Below are 16165 nucleotides of genomic sequence, written 5' to 3' on the forward strand. Positions count from 1 at the left end.
CACACACACACTAAAGTCTGATTGCAAAGCAAATGAAAGCTTCTCCATTCCAGCTGGCCTGTGTTGAGTGGAAGGATCGAAGACCCTCTTTTTCCCGAGCAATGGGTTTTTTAACCACACAAAACAATAGCTCAGCGGAGGAGTTATTACTTTTATTTAAAGTAGGCCAGCAGCAGTCTTGATTCATTCTGCTCTTGCTCCTTCTCTCTCTGCTTGGGCTTTTTGTGTGGCTGATTTGTTTCACGGTTAACCGTGTCTTTGCCACAAGCGATTGAGGGGAAATGAATGGATCTTAAGACTGCATGACTGCACAAGAAATACACGCACACACACACACACATACGAAGAGATGTACGTAGACCCACCAAAGGGGGAGGAAACGGCTTCATGTCATTCACACAGCACAGTCTAACTGTGGGCAGCAATATACAGGGGCACCCCAGAGATTGAATAAGTAGCGTTGTCAACGGGAAGGCGGGGGAAGTGTGTATGTGTATGCTTGTGTGTGTCTGTGTTTACACGCTTTAAGTGTGCGCAGATGTCTGCCCGCATTTGTGCACGTCTCAGAGAAAGTGTGTGAGTGTGTGTGAGCTCGTCAGCTGCTGGCGTGTCCTTGTTTGAGCAGATTTCATTCCCAGCCACATGGCTGCAGCTCATCATTCACCAAGCGTACACACGCACACACACACACACACACGCATACAAGCACAGACACCTGCACACAGACAGACACGATACAAGTGCGCACACACACACACACACACACAGGAAAAATGTCAAACAGCCCACAACAAAGTCCTTCAAAATGGTTGGTGGAAAAACAGACATGGGAAACATTCAAATCATTCCTAGTCGGGGGACGGCAAATCATATGGCTGGCCCACTCCGTATCCTTATTTCTCCTTCGTTGTCTTTGTTCCAGCTATCAATTCCCTTCTCCCCACCCCCCCCCCCCCCATCCTCCTCCCTCCCTCCATCCCTCCCTCCCTATTTATTTAAATCTCTCTCCATCACATTCCGCCTCACACACCATCCAACGGACTGTAACAGTGTGCTCAGTGTATCCTAAGCACGCACATGGAATTAAGTATTAATGGCCATGCACAAGTTAATACTTCACAAGTAATCTCTCAGTCACACACACACACAGAGGGAGTGTGTGTGTGTCGCCACAGTTACTCACATTGGAAGTAGAGCTCTTCGTCTCCCTCTTGACTGGCCTTGCTGTATCTACACTGTCTGCAGAGAGGGAACAAACAGAGATATAAAACATCACTAGCTATATAAAAAAAATAGATACAAGTCTTCAATTCCTCTTAAAATGAGAACAACAGGTTTCTGGACCTCAGTGAATTGGAACTTGGATCATTGATCGAGCCCCCCCCTGTTGTTCAGTGGAACTGGTTGGACAAAACTCACTTCTGAAACCGGGCATCTCCTGTGGAAATCAAACCTGCACATGGGCGTACCTTCATAGTTCGCACATTTCCACACGCACACACACTTCTGCACAAATACCCCCCCCCCCCAACCCATAACACACACTCTTCCAACTGTTCTAATGAGCTGTACACACTTCCTCTCACATAGCTCATCCTGTGCCTCCACAGAGGATCCTAAAGTAGTAGTACAGAGAGGCTGTCTAATTGGTGGAGCTTTCCAACTGGAGAGAGAGAGAGTTCAGGGCCTTGCTCTTAAGACCACCAGAGTGAGACATTAAGAACTGAATGGGGACAGCCAGAGCCAGGCATTCTGTTTGGCCACCATGCACATGGGAATTTGAGATGAGGACAAGAGGCCTTGATGAAGTGCTACAATTCGAGTCCGAGTCGGAAGCAGGGACATTCATTACATGCCGTGAAGAAGCATTCAGCGATTGAGTGGTCTCTAATTCACAACCAGTTTGAAACAAAAGAAAGGCACAGGGTCAAATAGAGCTAAAGGCTAAATATGTGCATAAACATATAATAAACTTACAGGAGGCTGGTGAGGGGAGGACGTCTCATAATAATGGCTGGAATGGAGTGAATGGAATGGTATGTTTGATACCATTCCAGCCATTACTACGAGCCCATCCTCCCCATTTAAGGCGCCACCAGCCGCCTGTGGTGTACAATATACAAGAGGAGTGTGAGTGCACATCATTGTTTTCGTGTGATCGCAACTGTGCATTAGTGTGTATGTCTGCTGTGAGAATGCATGTCCGTGTATGTGCGTGTGCGTCTGGCTGTCTGCCGTGTGTGTGTGCTTGTTAATGCGTGCGTCTGTTCATGTGTGCATGCGCTGTCTGTGTGCGTGTCCTTGTTTGTGTCTGTTCATGTGCGTTAATGCGCACGTCAAGCCATATCACCAGTGCATGCACACACGGTGCGATGGGAAAGACAGGTTTGGAGGGGAGGCTGACACACACACACACACAGACTCTTAAACTGCAGGACGAGAGAGAGAGGAGTGGGGAAGAATAAGACAACCAGCCTTTAGGGCCAATCTGTCAGGGCCAACCAGCAGACACATGCAGAGAGAGAGAGAGGGCAAGAGCGCAAAGGGCATACTACAGCCTGGTACCATTTCAGCCCCTAGCCCCTATACCTGCAGCTTTCACAGGTCTGAAAGCATGGACAGGTGTAAGCTCCACCTAGCCCTCCACCATAACGTATCAATTGTCATCTGTGAAATCCAAATGGGAAGACGGATCCGAATGGAACCAGGCCCAAGGTCATTTTTAATTTTTTTTAAACCTTTATTTATTTAACCTTTATTTTGACAGGGAGTCAATGCCGAGACCCAGGTCTCTTTTCCAGATGACCCCTGTTTAGCACCCCAATACACATCAACATAGCATACACATTAAAGTACACACACACAAGGAGTCACTGTTTCATCATCTCTCTGTCTAGACTGGGGCGGTGGAGTTGGACCGGGTCAGGCAGGAAAAGAATGAGGGAGAAAGAGCGGAGGAATATTACCAAAGAAAAGGGTAAAGGGAAGAAAGGAAAGAGGGAGGAGCAGGGGAGAGGGAGGAGTGCAGACATGCCTGTACCTGGGGGTTGACAGCTGCGTGTAGGGAGAAAGAGGAGGAAGAGGAGGAGGAGGAAGAGCGGAGAAGGAGGTGGAGAGCAGCACCACGCTAGTAGGAGCTATGTTGGAGGAGCTGGACGAGAGACTGCTGGGTAGAAGAGAAGAAGGGCAGGGGGGCGGGGCTAAATCACAACCTCTCTCCTCATTGGCTACAGGACAGGTGGTGTGCCCCAATTCTCTGAAATGGCTTCCTTTCCGTTTGATGTCATAGGACAGCCTGGATGTAAACCAGAAGGTATGCATGGTGCTTTCACCCAGAGCCTAGATACACCGAAGAGTTTGGCAAACTATTTTAGTTTGAATTTTATTGGCAAAAATAGCTAATTTATCTCTTCCAGTGAGTAGCACATTAGACTGCTATGTAGTCTGCCAACATAAGGGCCAAACTCTGTAGAGGAGGCCATTTTAGAGTATTGGGATTCACCTTGTGATGAGCATAGAGAGCCTCACATGTACTGACATAAAAGAGAACGAGGGGAGCTAGGCTGAGGGAGTGAGGGGACAAGGAGGAAGTGAGAAAAACAAAAAGGGGAAATCGAAAGGAAAGTAGCGGAGCACAGGGGGCAGATCCAAAATGGAGTAGTTTGCTGCCCATTGGAGGAGAACACTGATTGGAAAGCACTGGTGTGTACCAGGCGTGCAGCAAGTGTGACAAGGGACTGAGCCTCTTTCTCTCTCTCTTTATTTCCGTCTCATCCACCCCTCCTAGGATTGGGTCATAGTCCACGCACTTACGCAATGGCTTTCCACCTACACCATTCTTTCTTTCCTTCCTACTATATTTATTTCTCTCCCTCCGTCCCCCTCTCCGCTGACCGTGTGACCAACAGTGTCTGTCCGGAGGCAGCAAAGGGTAAACAATCAGTTCTCTGACCAGCCAAGCCTGAACTTCCTGGAGAGATTAGGGGCTGCTGCTGCCCTGTAACCTTGGCACTGTCAAACTCTGTCAAGCAGGAACGAAATGTGTGTGTGTTGCATCTGTCTGTTCATGTAAACTAAAGTAGGAAAGGGACTTTCTATATGCAGTGTGGCAATCACTGTGTACGTCAGTGTCAGTATGTGCATGGCTATAACAATGTCTCCCTCTCACGCTACGTGTGTGTGTGTGAGTGTTCCAGTAATGTGTCCATAACTCGTAACGAGGTCTCTAAGAGGAAGGGAGGAAGAGGGACAGGAAAGATGGGTGAGATTCATATACGTACCATATAACCTCCAGGCAAAACACATCTAGCCGACCCCAGACACAATTTCAAACTGCCTGATCTGACAGGGGCATTTCATTCAAGTGGAGATAATCTGTGTGTGTGTGTGTGTGTGTGTGTGAGCAGATCATCTGTAATTGTAGCCCTGCGGTGATATCAGAGGTCAGCCATATTTGCAAACATGAAAGCATGGTAATTGAGGCATCAACCCACCTGCCTGGGTCTGAGGATGAGAAGAGCCGGCTAATAGCCATATTCTCATAGACTGATGAACGACGCAAGCATTCTGGGATGAGCAGTTTCGAATAGATCCATTCTCAATGAAGGTCAATTGGTTCACACTGGTCATGGGGGCGCGTCCGCAGGATTGGGTCCGTGTGTATGGGTCAATAAGTTACAGTATGTATCTGAGCGAGTGTGTGTGGGGTCCATTAGCCATTTAAAGCATGTCGGTGGGAAGGTGTAATTGGCCAGTGTGTGCAACATATCCTTGTGTGCGTGTGTGTGTGCGCGTGTATGGGTGAGTGTGCGCGCGCGTGTATGGGTGAGTGTGCGCGCGCGTGTATGGGTGAGTGTGCGCGCGCGTGTATGGGTGAGTGTGCGCGCGCGTGTATGGGTGAGTGCGCGCGCGCGTGTATGGGTGAGTGTGCGCGCGCGTGTGTATGGGTGAGTGTGTGAACGAGTGTGTGGGTGAGTGTGTGAACGAGTGTGTGCGCGTGTATGGGTGAGTGTGTGAATGAGTGTGTGCGCGTGTATGGGTGAGTGTGTGAATGAGTGTGTGCGCGTGTATGGGTGAGTGTGTGAACGAGTGTGTGCGCGTGTATGGGTGAGTGTGTGAACGAGTGTGTGCGCGTGTATGGGTGAGTGTGTGAATGAGTGTGTGCGCGTGTATGGGTGAGTGTGTGAATGAGTGTGTGCGCGTGTATGGGTGAGTGTGTGCGCAATAAGCGTGTGTGTGATTGACAGTCCCTCAGCGTATTGTGTTGGTGTGAATGAATGAATGAATGAATGAATGGAAGCTATTACTCCAAGCTATTTCACACTCCATCTAATCCCATCTCCCAGATTAATGTGGAGCAGGAGAAAAATTGAAGAAAATAGAGGGTTTGTATAGTCGGACATCTCTTCTACACAAAGATACTGGGTGATAAGTCAGCGACTGAGTGTGTACACTGCTGTGTGTGTGTGAGGGAAAGAGAGAGTGTGTGTGTGTGTGTGTCATATGTTACTATCTTAGACTAACATTCTAATTGCCTCCGTATTAGATGCACTGACTGTGATTGGCTCTGTACAAGAGTGTCGGCCAAATGGGTCAAACGCAAATGTAAGATCTGATTGCGGCCGTTTGTGTGTGTGTGTGTATGTGTGTGTGTGTATAATTGTGTGTGTCTGCGTGGGAGTGTGGAGTCTGAATGCCAACACGCTGGAGCATGTGTGATGGCGTGTGTGAGAGCGCGGGGGAGTGTGTGTGGGCGTGTGAGTTGGGTTTTCTATAGACGTAGACAGATGTCAAAGTGCACAGAGCTGAAATGGCAGAGAACCACCTTCCATCTCTCTACTCAACTGAATAAAACACACAGGACTTCTGTGCACACAATGCCATTTTTGGCAAAACTTCTTGGCAACAACATGGAGTTGCCCTTAAGTTGTGTAGTTACTACTCTGGTAACCATTGGTAACCATAGTGAAAGTACTCAATTGTGCATAAATAATGTACACAAAACTATGGTCGAATGACAAAAGTAAGAGCACAAGACAAAGAGGATGAGTCTAATTTAAATCCTGGAAACGATACAACCATTTAGCATTGCCAATCTAAAGAGCCTTGCTAATGCTCTATATTACAGTGGCTCTGAGCTGAGCTGATTGAACATGCATTAAAGCTCTTCTCATTGTGATTACATGCTTTGAGGCAGAGTGCTTCTAGTCATTGGATTATTGTAATCAGGATTATGATGGAGTGGCATGAGCCGTGACTGAGAGTGTGTGTGTGTGTTGAGGAGTGTGCGTGCTTATTGTGTGCGTGCCCCATTATGGGTGTACCTTCTTCAGATGTAATTGTTTGTGTGTGTGCGTGCACGTTGTGTATATCTGAATGTGTGTGTTGTGTGTGTGTATTACTGCGTGTGCGTGTATATCTGTTTGAGCGTGTGCTGTATGTGTGTGTGTGTGCATATTGTCTGTGAGTGAGTGAGTGAGTGAGTGAGTGAGTGAGTGAGTGAGTGAGTGAGTGAGTGAGTGAGTGAGTGAGAGAGAGAGAGAGAGAGAGAGAGAGAGAGAGTGAGAGAGTGAGAGAGAGTGTGTGTGTACCTTCTCCAGAGGAGCAGGCCCACTCCCATAGAGAGCAGCATGATGAGGGCGGCCACAGACACCACCACGATGATGATTACTGGGTTCTGCTCACTGGACGCCAGCGCCACTGTGGATTGGAACGGACACACACATATTGTTTAAGAGCAGGCATACGGGAGAATACACACACATACATAAATGGACACAAACACACAAACTCTCCCACACTGAAACACACATACACAGATGACAATAAAGGGACACCCTATCACAGATCAAAAAGAAGAGACATTTCACAGCTTGATTTCTAAATCCTGGAGCCTTGCATGTACCCCCCCCTCCACACACACACCTCAGTCTTTAGAAAACAGGAGGCCTCATTGTGTGGGCTGTCCGGACGCCCACACGGCCCTATCCCAAGCTGCCTCGCGGCGATGGAACGAGATAGCGAGGAAAATGAGGGAGAAATAGGCATACTCACGTTCGCCAAGCGTCTGCAGCTCCAGGGGAGCGCTGTAGCCTCCGTAGTCGATGGGAGAGGGGGAGGAGGAAGAGGAGGACGCTGCGGCGGAGAGGAGGGAGGAGGGGGCCGGGGTGGAGAAAGGGCGGATGAGAAAGACGTAGGTGGTGCCAGGCTTGAGGTTGTTGACGCTGATGCGGGTGGCGGCCGTCTTGACCGTTGAATAGCTCTTGTCCTTCTGTTCCTGAAGGAGGGAGGAGAGAGAGTGGCAGGAAAGAACGTTTGAAAGACGTTTTGTCGAAACATTGCTACGTTAAAACTACTAGAGCACCAAGCGGGTATACGCTCTGTCGCAAGACACGTCTGTGTTTAAAAAAAAAAACGTGGTTCTCCGGAGCTCAGTTGGCGCTTGCAACGGCAGGACAGTGCGTTTGATCTCGGGGACCATCCGTATGTAAAATGTACGCGCGCATGACTGCAAACAGCGTTCGGATACAACCACATATATTATAATGAACTCTTTCGACTGATCCCTTTCACGTCACTCGGTTGATTCTGAGTGGGGCCTATGCGTGTCATAAGATCACTCAGAGAGCGTTGGGCTGGTAACCGAGAGGACGCTGGTTCGCATACCCGAGCCGACAAGGTGAAAGATCTGTCAATGTGCCCTTGAGCAAGCCACTTAACCCTAATTTGCTCCAGGGGCACCGTACTAGTATGGCTGACAATATGTAAAACAACACAAGCAGACTTATGTGATTCTAAAGGTTAAAGGTTGTGAGACGATGTGCATAAAGCCTTCAGAATCAAAGCAACATATGGAGAGAACTCCCCAAAGCTTTAAAGGTGGCCAAAATCCTAGGTTCTGCACGCGTGTCTGAATCAATGTTTAGGTGTGTGTGTGTGTGTGTGTGTGTGCCGTTTGCTTGTCGTCACACGGTAATGAGGATTTGGAGGTGTGTGCTCTTTAACGCGGTCATACCCGTCCATGAAGAAACATGGCATGGAGAGAACAGAGAGAGAGATTGACAGTCGTACTGAGTGTCCCTGTGGAGACTGCAAATAGGCGACATTGACAGAGATGAACGTGATGGACGGACGGCGCGCAAAGAGTGGGATGTGACGAGCGAGACAGAGAGAAGTGTTGAAAGAGGGAGTGCGATTTGAGAGTATTTGAGAGTATTGTTGAGAGGGAGTGCAACGGAGTAGTTGAGTCTGGGAAATATAAATATATTCTTTTAAAGAGTGAATGTGACAGAGTGGACGGGTGTAACAGAGCGGATTTGAGATGAAATGTAACGCGACGGAGTGGACCGTATATGACGGAATGACTGAGTTTAAAGCTTCTTTAGTTACCTTTTCGTAGTACTTGATCTCGTACTCGGTGCTGCTGCTGTTGGGGTAGCTAGGCTCCCTCCACATCAGGGTGAGGCTGCGCTGCTCAATCTTCTCCGCACGCAACTCACTCACCAGAGAGGGCGCTGTCGAGAGGAGGACGGGCCAAAAGAGAGGGAATCATGTGAGAAAAAGAGAGAAGGGGAAAGGACAGCGGGGGGGGGTGAAAGGGAGAGAAGAAAATAAATAATTAAATATATTTATCAAAGTTCTGTCTGGGACGACTTCATCCAAGTCATAAAAGTTTCATGATGTTAGCGCTGAGCGGGTCTCCATACAGTATTCATTGATGGCTGGAGGGTGGGCGGAGATGTTCTCTCCCTATCAGACTCAGTCCTGGTCAGAACTTTTTGTTTCGGACTCAATAATATCCAGTAGATGTGTTGAATGAACACTGACAACGAACAGTGTAAAAAAAACATTTCCACATTCTATAAGACATTCTATAAGACATTCTTTGATAAATACTTCCTTGATCACATGACCTGAAGTGACCAGGAAATGTCCCTTGTTACCACAGATGCTCCAAAAGCTCCGCCCACTCGTCAAGCTATAATTAAGAGGTCATTAACGAGGTAAGGCAAAATTAGCTGACACTCAAACCTCGAAAGGAACACTTAAGTGCAGCTCATTGTCAGTCAACGACCAGTACGGTTGAAGCCTTTTGTCATGACCACAATTAACATATTGCTAATGAGCAGCAAATAATCAGTAAACATTCATTATATTTTCATTGCTAGGTATTTTCTGTCCATCTGCCGAGCCATGTTTCAATTTGTGCAATTCTCCCTTTCTTTCTAAACCTCTTTCCCATGTCAATTCTGATTAGTCCGAATGTCTTTCTCCTTAATCGTGCTTCTTTTCACTTCTAATCTCTTTCGAGACCTCTCGTCACCTTCCACCCCCCCCCCGCCCCTCACACTCTGATTTTCCAACTTCCTTTCTATCAAATACATACGAGCACACGCACACGTATGCAGGCCCACACACACATCCACCCACACCCCGTGTGACCCCGGCCTCAGTCTCCCTCTCAGTGGAACCGGTGTTGAAGTCGTTTTGAGGCGAGGATCAAAGCCAGAGCCGACCTTGTCTTTTGGAGTATCCCTCATATTGGTCTGTGTCTTACTGGCAGCTAATGAGGGCTGCACACAGCCTGGATGAGCCTGTTCAATTACAGCCACAGGCAGCAACTCAATGATGAGACAATAGAGCGAAATGGACTGGTAAAAGACAAAGCATTCTGATAGAAATCCTATGAGTGTCCGTGTGTATTTGTACTGTGTGTGTGTGTGTGTGTGTGGGGGGGGGGGGGGGGGGGGGGGGGGGTATCTATCTCCACCTACTCTCATCTCAGTAAAAGGCAGAGGTCTATACCCAGAAGCGCCTCAACATTCTCGATACACGCGGGAAACCGTTGAGCCTGAAAAACCCAGCAGCGTTGCGGTTCCTGACACAAAGCGGTGCGCCTGGCACCTACTACCATACCCCGTTCAATATTTTGTCTTGCCCATTCACCCTCTGAATGGCACACATACACAAGCCATGTCTCAAATGTCTCAAGGCTTAAAAATCCTTCTTTAACCTGTCTCCTCCCCTTCATCTAGACTGACTGAAGTGGATTTAACAAGTGACATCAATAATCGATCATAGCTTTCACCTGGATTCACCTGGTCAGTCTACGTCATGGAAAGAGCAGGTGTTCCTAATGTTTTGTACACTCAGTGTATACCACACTGTAAACAAACAAACAAACAAACATATACACACAGGCATACACAATATGGTGAGACACACACACACACACAAGCATAGGCAGGCACACAGACCGATACTGGCAGAATCAGACGCATGGACACACACGCAAGCGCACACATCCCACGTGAAATATGCGCTCCTTTGAGCAGCGAGTGCTGAATTAGATACACTAAGAACACAGTGTCAACTTCCTCTACCGTCTACAACTCCGGGCCATTGTTTGCCATTCCTTTGTGATTAATTATGCATGGGACAAACTGCTCCAAGACTCAGGCTCAAATGAGTCCGGCTCACAGCGGTAACGCCATCTGACAGAATCCTACCTGCGGACACGTAGCCAAACCCGGTGGTAGTACAGGCTTGTATTGAGTTTGGAAAACACTAACACACTAAGGGAGAACATTTCAAACCTACACACCCTGGTAGTGTAGTTGCAAGAACAGAAATATAGAGTGTGAAGAAAACCCACACACACTTGGAAAGGACAGGGGTTTAGTTACACAGACCAACGTAGTAATGCACATACCCAAACTCGAAAATATTCCATCTCGCACCGGCGTACACACACACAGAACCCCCTCACACAACTAGACACACACACACTAATATCTAGTTCCCCATCCGGTCTGAAAGCAGCTGGTGTGTGTTCATTGGGCTGACCCTGTCTGAACGAAAGGAAATGGATGCTGAGAGGAGACTGAATTGGCCGCGGCAGACCAAGCCTAATTTCCACAGGCATTAGACCGGAGGTTACGACCTTACAGGACTCCACTGTAATACAGGACCATACCCTGTGGCTAACAAGACAGATGAGCCACACCACAGCTTTAACAGTCTCCCCCCCCCCCCCCCCCCCCCGCATCATAGACAGCTTCCACAGAATGACATGGAGGGAAAGACGGACGGATTTGACACAAACAGATCCAATCCCTTTCATTTCGGAGTCCAAGATGTTTTAATGGTGTGGAAGGCATTTAAGCTACGTGGTCTGATGGCTCAGTTCTGGCATGTGTCTATGCAGGTGGTATACAGGCACAAACACGGCTTCTGATTCATAGGCAGTTGCACCTGCCTACCATCTGTCTGCCACCAACAAAGTTGCAGTATAAAAAGACATGATATAGTAAAAGACAGCTATGCGACAGGCAGGTAGATTGGCACAAAATGGCCCCCGCCTCCACAGTTGGATTCTATCCTCACGCAGCCAACCAAGGTGCAGTATAAATATATGCTACATTGTGCAGACAAAAGAAGATGTGGTGGCGGCGGTGGCTCTATTGCAGGTAATGAATACAATTTGGCACAAAATGGCCTCTGTGTTCCACAGCTGCACATGCCGTCCATCTTGACGCAGCCAACAAAAGGTGCACTATGCTGCTTCTCGCTATCACCGAAGACAGGCAGTGGAGCTGTAGTCCCTCAGGACCACCGCAGAGAATGAGAGTGTGTGAACATATCTCCCTCCCTCTTTCTCTCTTTCCCTTCCTCCATCCATCTCTCTGTCTCTTTTTTCTGTTCTCCCCTACAGCCCTGTTTATGCCTCTGCAATGAATAAATCCATCTTACCATGCAGAGGTTTCTTTGTTCTACTCGTCTCTCTCTCCCCCCGTCTCTCGCTCTTGCGTGTGTGTGTGTATACATCCAAAAAAAGACGAGTGATTGAGCCAACATGTATCAGCCAATCATGTCAGAGAAGTTAACAGGCTGTAAAGTACAAGTGTACAGCATTACTCCAAACATCTACAAGCTGGGTTAAAGCTGGCTTGGGGAGGAAAGGAGACGAGTTTAGTGCTACAGAGGCATCCCACATCTCTGGAGTGCCTTTGTGTGTGTTTATGAGTCTCCCTGAGTCTTGGCATAGCTAAATGAACTCAGAACAATACCATTATAAACACTAAGATACTGCGGGCCAGAAATACATATTTGGGGTGATGGTAGAATTAAAAAAAAATGTTTCTGAGATCATCTGAATGCCACTACATTGTGTGTGTCTGTGTGTGTGTGTGTGTGTGTGTGTGTGTGTGTGTGTATACCCACCAGTAAAGTGTGTCAATTCCCCTACATAAAGTATGCATCTCTGTGACAGTCACCAAATCCAACGCAACCTTTTAAAAATCATTCAACACACGAATAAGCCCCAGCCATCAAAAAAAAAGAAGAAGCCCACTCCCTTCAATCAGAATCCGTGAGAGCCACAAAGACAGACCTGCGATAATGACGTTGTGTTGTGGCCCAGCATCACCTCCCAGGGCTCACTATCTGGCAGTGGCCCCCGCTTTTAATCTGGGTCTATCAGCCGGCCCAGCGGTGGAGCGCTATCTGGCAGGATGTCCCCCGCTCCCTGTGTAATCTGCCCTATCAGTATTCTGTCTGTCTGCACGCACCGTGCCGGGCCCAGATAAAAACCTCACAATTACACCGGCGCACCAGCTACCCAAAATAGGAAGGGGTATAAAGAGAGGGAGGAAGGAGAGGAAGGAGGAGAGGGGCGGACGGATCGAGTCAGGTATTACTGCTGGTCATTATCATTCATATGAACCGCTGTCTGTGAGTGTGTGTGAGAGTGACATACGTTCTGAGAGAAAACACACACACACACGACAGAGGATTCTGCAATTTGTGACGAGAGTGGGAGAGAAGGGTGAGGGAGGGGAGAATTGACACCTGACACCTGCCACAGATACATTTTCATCTAAAGTCCACGATTATAGACTGTGGGGGCTCGGTGTGCGTGTGTGTGTGTTTGTGTGTCTGCGTGTATCTGTGTTTGCATGTGTGTGCTCGCTGATAGTGTGATAGAGAGAACCAGAGGAGGGTGACAGAGTGATTACATGTGCCAGCCTGTGGGTGGATGGATGGATGGATGGGTGAGCAAGAGCCAGAAAGTGAATTAACGAGAGAGGCACATGATTGAATTATGAAGTCAACTTAGTCCCCCCCCCATCCCCCATCTTCCACAGTTCTATAGACCAAATTCATCCGAAATACAAATTCCCCAAATCATTCTCAAATGTTTGGGTCTCAAACCAGATCGCCAGTAAGTGGTTTGGACGGACTAGCTCCAGAATAGCCGAATAGCTCAGTCTGTCAGTAACTATCCTCTTCCTGTGATTTTTGGATGGGTGAATTCTTCTGTCTTCTTCCATAACCCGTGACGGTTGCTGTAAGCCAGGCAGACTGTGGCGGGGCTCACATCCACACATACTGGGAGAGGCAGACCTGTCGCCGCGGTTTGGCAGAGGAGATGGAGAGAGCTCAACACAGCCTGACAGAACACCCAGTCAGGGGGAAATGCCACACACACACACACACACACACACACACACACACACACACACACACACACACACACACACACACACACACACACACACACACACACACACACACACACACACACACACACACATACACACACACACACACACACACACACACACACACACACACACAAAAGACATAAGCAAGCCCACACACTCACACAAATAAACAGCAAACAGAGGCGATGAATTTACAGGGAGTGCAGATTGAAGTTTGAGGGTATAAAGTGCTGATGACTGCTTAAAGAGCAAGAGAAACACTGTCACACAGAGCTGGATGCACATACTGTGTATCACAAACACACTCTGCACGCACACACACACACGCATAAATGACCGTGGGGATATGTAGGCTAAATGGGAGGTGTGTGTGTTCCATTTGTGCTGTATTAGACGTCAGTGGGTGGGAGCTAAGTGATGAGAGACTGCTGTGTGTTAGGCCTGTCACTGTTGTGTCTGACAGACCAGCAGGAGGGTGACAGACAGTTGAGCTCATCAACAAATCACCCGAGACACACACGCACACACCCTTAATGGAACACTGGTCACTTTAATAATGTTTCCATACGGTCTATCCTACGTATTCTTCAGATATACTAAATATTCTATCCATAATGTCTATACATCACACACACACACACACACACACACACACACACACACACACACACACACACACACACACACACACACACACACACACACACACACACACACACATATAAACTAACCAAAAAAAGAAAAGTCCTCTCACTGTCAACTGCGTTTATTTTCAGCAAACTTAACATGTGTAAATATTTGTATGAACATAACAGGATTCAACAACTGAGACAAACTGAACAAGTTCCACAGACATGTGACTAACAGAAATGGAATAATGTGTCCCTGAACAAAGGGGGGGTCAAAACCAAAAGTAACAGTTAGTATCTGGTGTGGCCACCAGCTGCATTAAGTACTGCAGTGCATCTCCTCCTCATGGCCTGCACCAGATTTGCCAGTTGTTGCTGTGAGATGTTACCCCACTCTTCCACCAAGGCACCTGCAAGTTCCTGGACATTTCTGGGGGGAATCGCCCTAGCCCTCACCCTCCGATCCAACAGGTCCCAGACGTGATTAATGGGATTGAGATCCGGGCTCTTCGCTGGCCATGGCAGAACACTGACATTCCTGTCTTGCAGGAAATCACGCACTGAATGAGCAGTACGGCTGGTGGCATTGTCATGCTGGAGGGTCATGTCAGGATGAGCCTGCAGGAAGGGTACCACATGAGGGAGGAGGATGTCTTCCCTGTAACGCACAGCGTTGAGATTGCCTGCAAAATGACAACAAGCTCAGTCAGATGATGCTGTGACACACCGCCCCAGACCATGACGGACCCTCCACCTCCAAATCGATCCCACTCCAGAGTACAGGCCTCGGTGTAACGCTCATTCCTTCGACGATAAACGTGAATCCGACCATCATCCCTGGTGAGACAAAACTGCGACTCGGGAACTCAGTGAAGCTGCGACTCAGTGAAGAGCACTTTTTACCAGTCCTGTCTGGTCCAGCGATGGTGGGTTTTTGCCCGTAGGCGACGTTGTTGCCGGTGATGTCTGGTGAGGATCTGCCTTACAACAGACCTACAAGCCCTCAGTCCAGCCTCTCTCAGCCTATTGCAGACAGTCTGAGCACTGATGGAGGGATTGTGCGTTCCTGGTGTAACTCGGGTAGTTGTTGTTGCCATCCTGTACCTGTCCCGCAGGTGGGATGTTCGGATGTACCGATCCTGTGCAGGTGTTGTTACACGTGGTGACTGTGAGGACGATCAGCTGTCCGTCCTTTCTCCCTGTAGCGCTGTCTTAGGCGTCTCACAGTACGGACATTGCAATTTATTGCCCTGGCCACATCTGCAGTCCACATGCCTCCTTGCAGCATGCCTAAGGCAAGTTCACAAAGATGAGCAGGGACCCTGGGCATCTTTCTTTTGGTGTTTTTCCCAGTCAGTAGAAAGGCCTCTTTAGTGTCCTAAATTTTCATAACTGTGACTTTAATTGCCTACCGTCTGTAAGCTGTTAGTGTCTTAACGATCGTTCCACAGATGCATGTTCATTAATTGTTTATGGTTCATTGAACAAGCATGGGAAACAGTGTTTAAACCCTTTACAATGAAGGTCTGTGAAGTTATTTGGATTTTTACGAATCATCTTTGAAAGACAGGGTCCTGAAAAAGGGACGTTTCTTTTTTTGCTGAGTTTATGTATATATTTAAACTCCGGACTCCGACATTGCTCGTCCTAATATTTCTATATTTCTTAATTCCATTATTTCACTTTTAGATTTGTGTGTATTGTGAATTGTTAGATAGTACGGCACTGTTGGAGCTAGGAACACAAGCATTTCACTACACCCGCAATAACATCTGCTAAATACGTGTATGTGACCAGTATAATGTGATTTGTTTTTGACAGCTGCACAATGAAGATCTTAACAGTTGTGAGGAGGCCAAAATGAAAGAGAGGAGGGGTTGAACGAAACAACTTCAAATTTCCTCTCCTTTCACCGAGATGAAAAACGGGTTTTCAGCTCTCTGCCTGGAGACTGAGTCATTGCGCTGTAGAGACTTCCGTTCAAAAGGAGCCCTCCAGCCCAGCGTGTTACTCTGATTAACCAAGGGTGTG

General features: G+C 47.9%; 1 protein-coding gene across 1 annotated transcript in view; it reads right to left on the reverse strand.

Annotated features, from left to right (window-relative positions):
* The window catches only part of LOC120022166 (ephrin type-A receptor 7-like), a 108658-nt gene that overhangs the window by 13061 nt on the left and 79432 nt on the right, over positions 1 to 16165 (reverse strand). The window contains exons 4-7 of the mRNA XM_038966037.1: positions 8389 to 8513; positions 7054 to 7276; positions 6591 to 6699; positions 1184 to 1239 (exon numbers count right to left, since the gene is read on the reverse strand). Of these exons, the coding sequence (XP_038821965.1) occupies positions 1184 to 1239; positions 6591 to 6699; positions 7054 to 7276; positions 8389 to 8513 (513 nt within the window). The remainder of the gene's footprint in view (positions 1 to 1183; positions 1240 to 6590; positions 6700 to 7053; positions 7277 to 8388; positions 8514 to 16165) is intronic.

The sequence above is a fragment of the Salvelinus namaycush genome, chromosome 27 (genome assembly GCF_016432855.1).
Source record: "Salvelinus namaycush isolate Seneca chromosome 27, SaNama_1.0, whole genome shotgun sequence".
Taxonomy (NCBI): domain Eukaryota; kingdom Metazoa; phylum Chordata; class Actinopteri; order Salmoniformes; family Salmonidae; genus Salvelinus; species Salvelinus namaycush.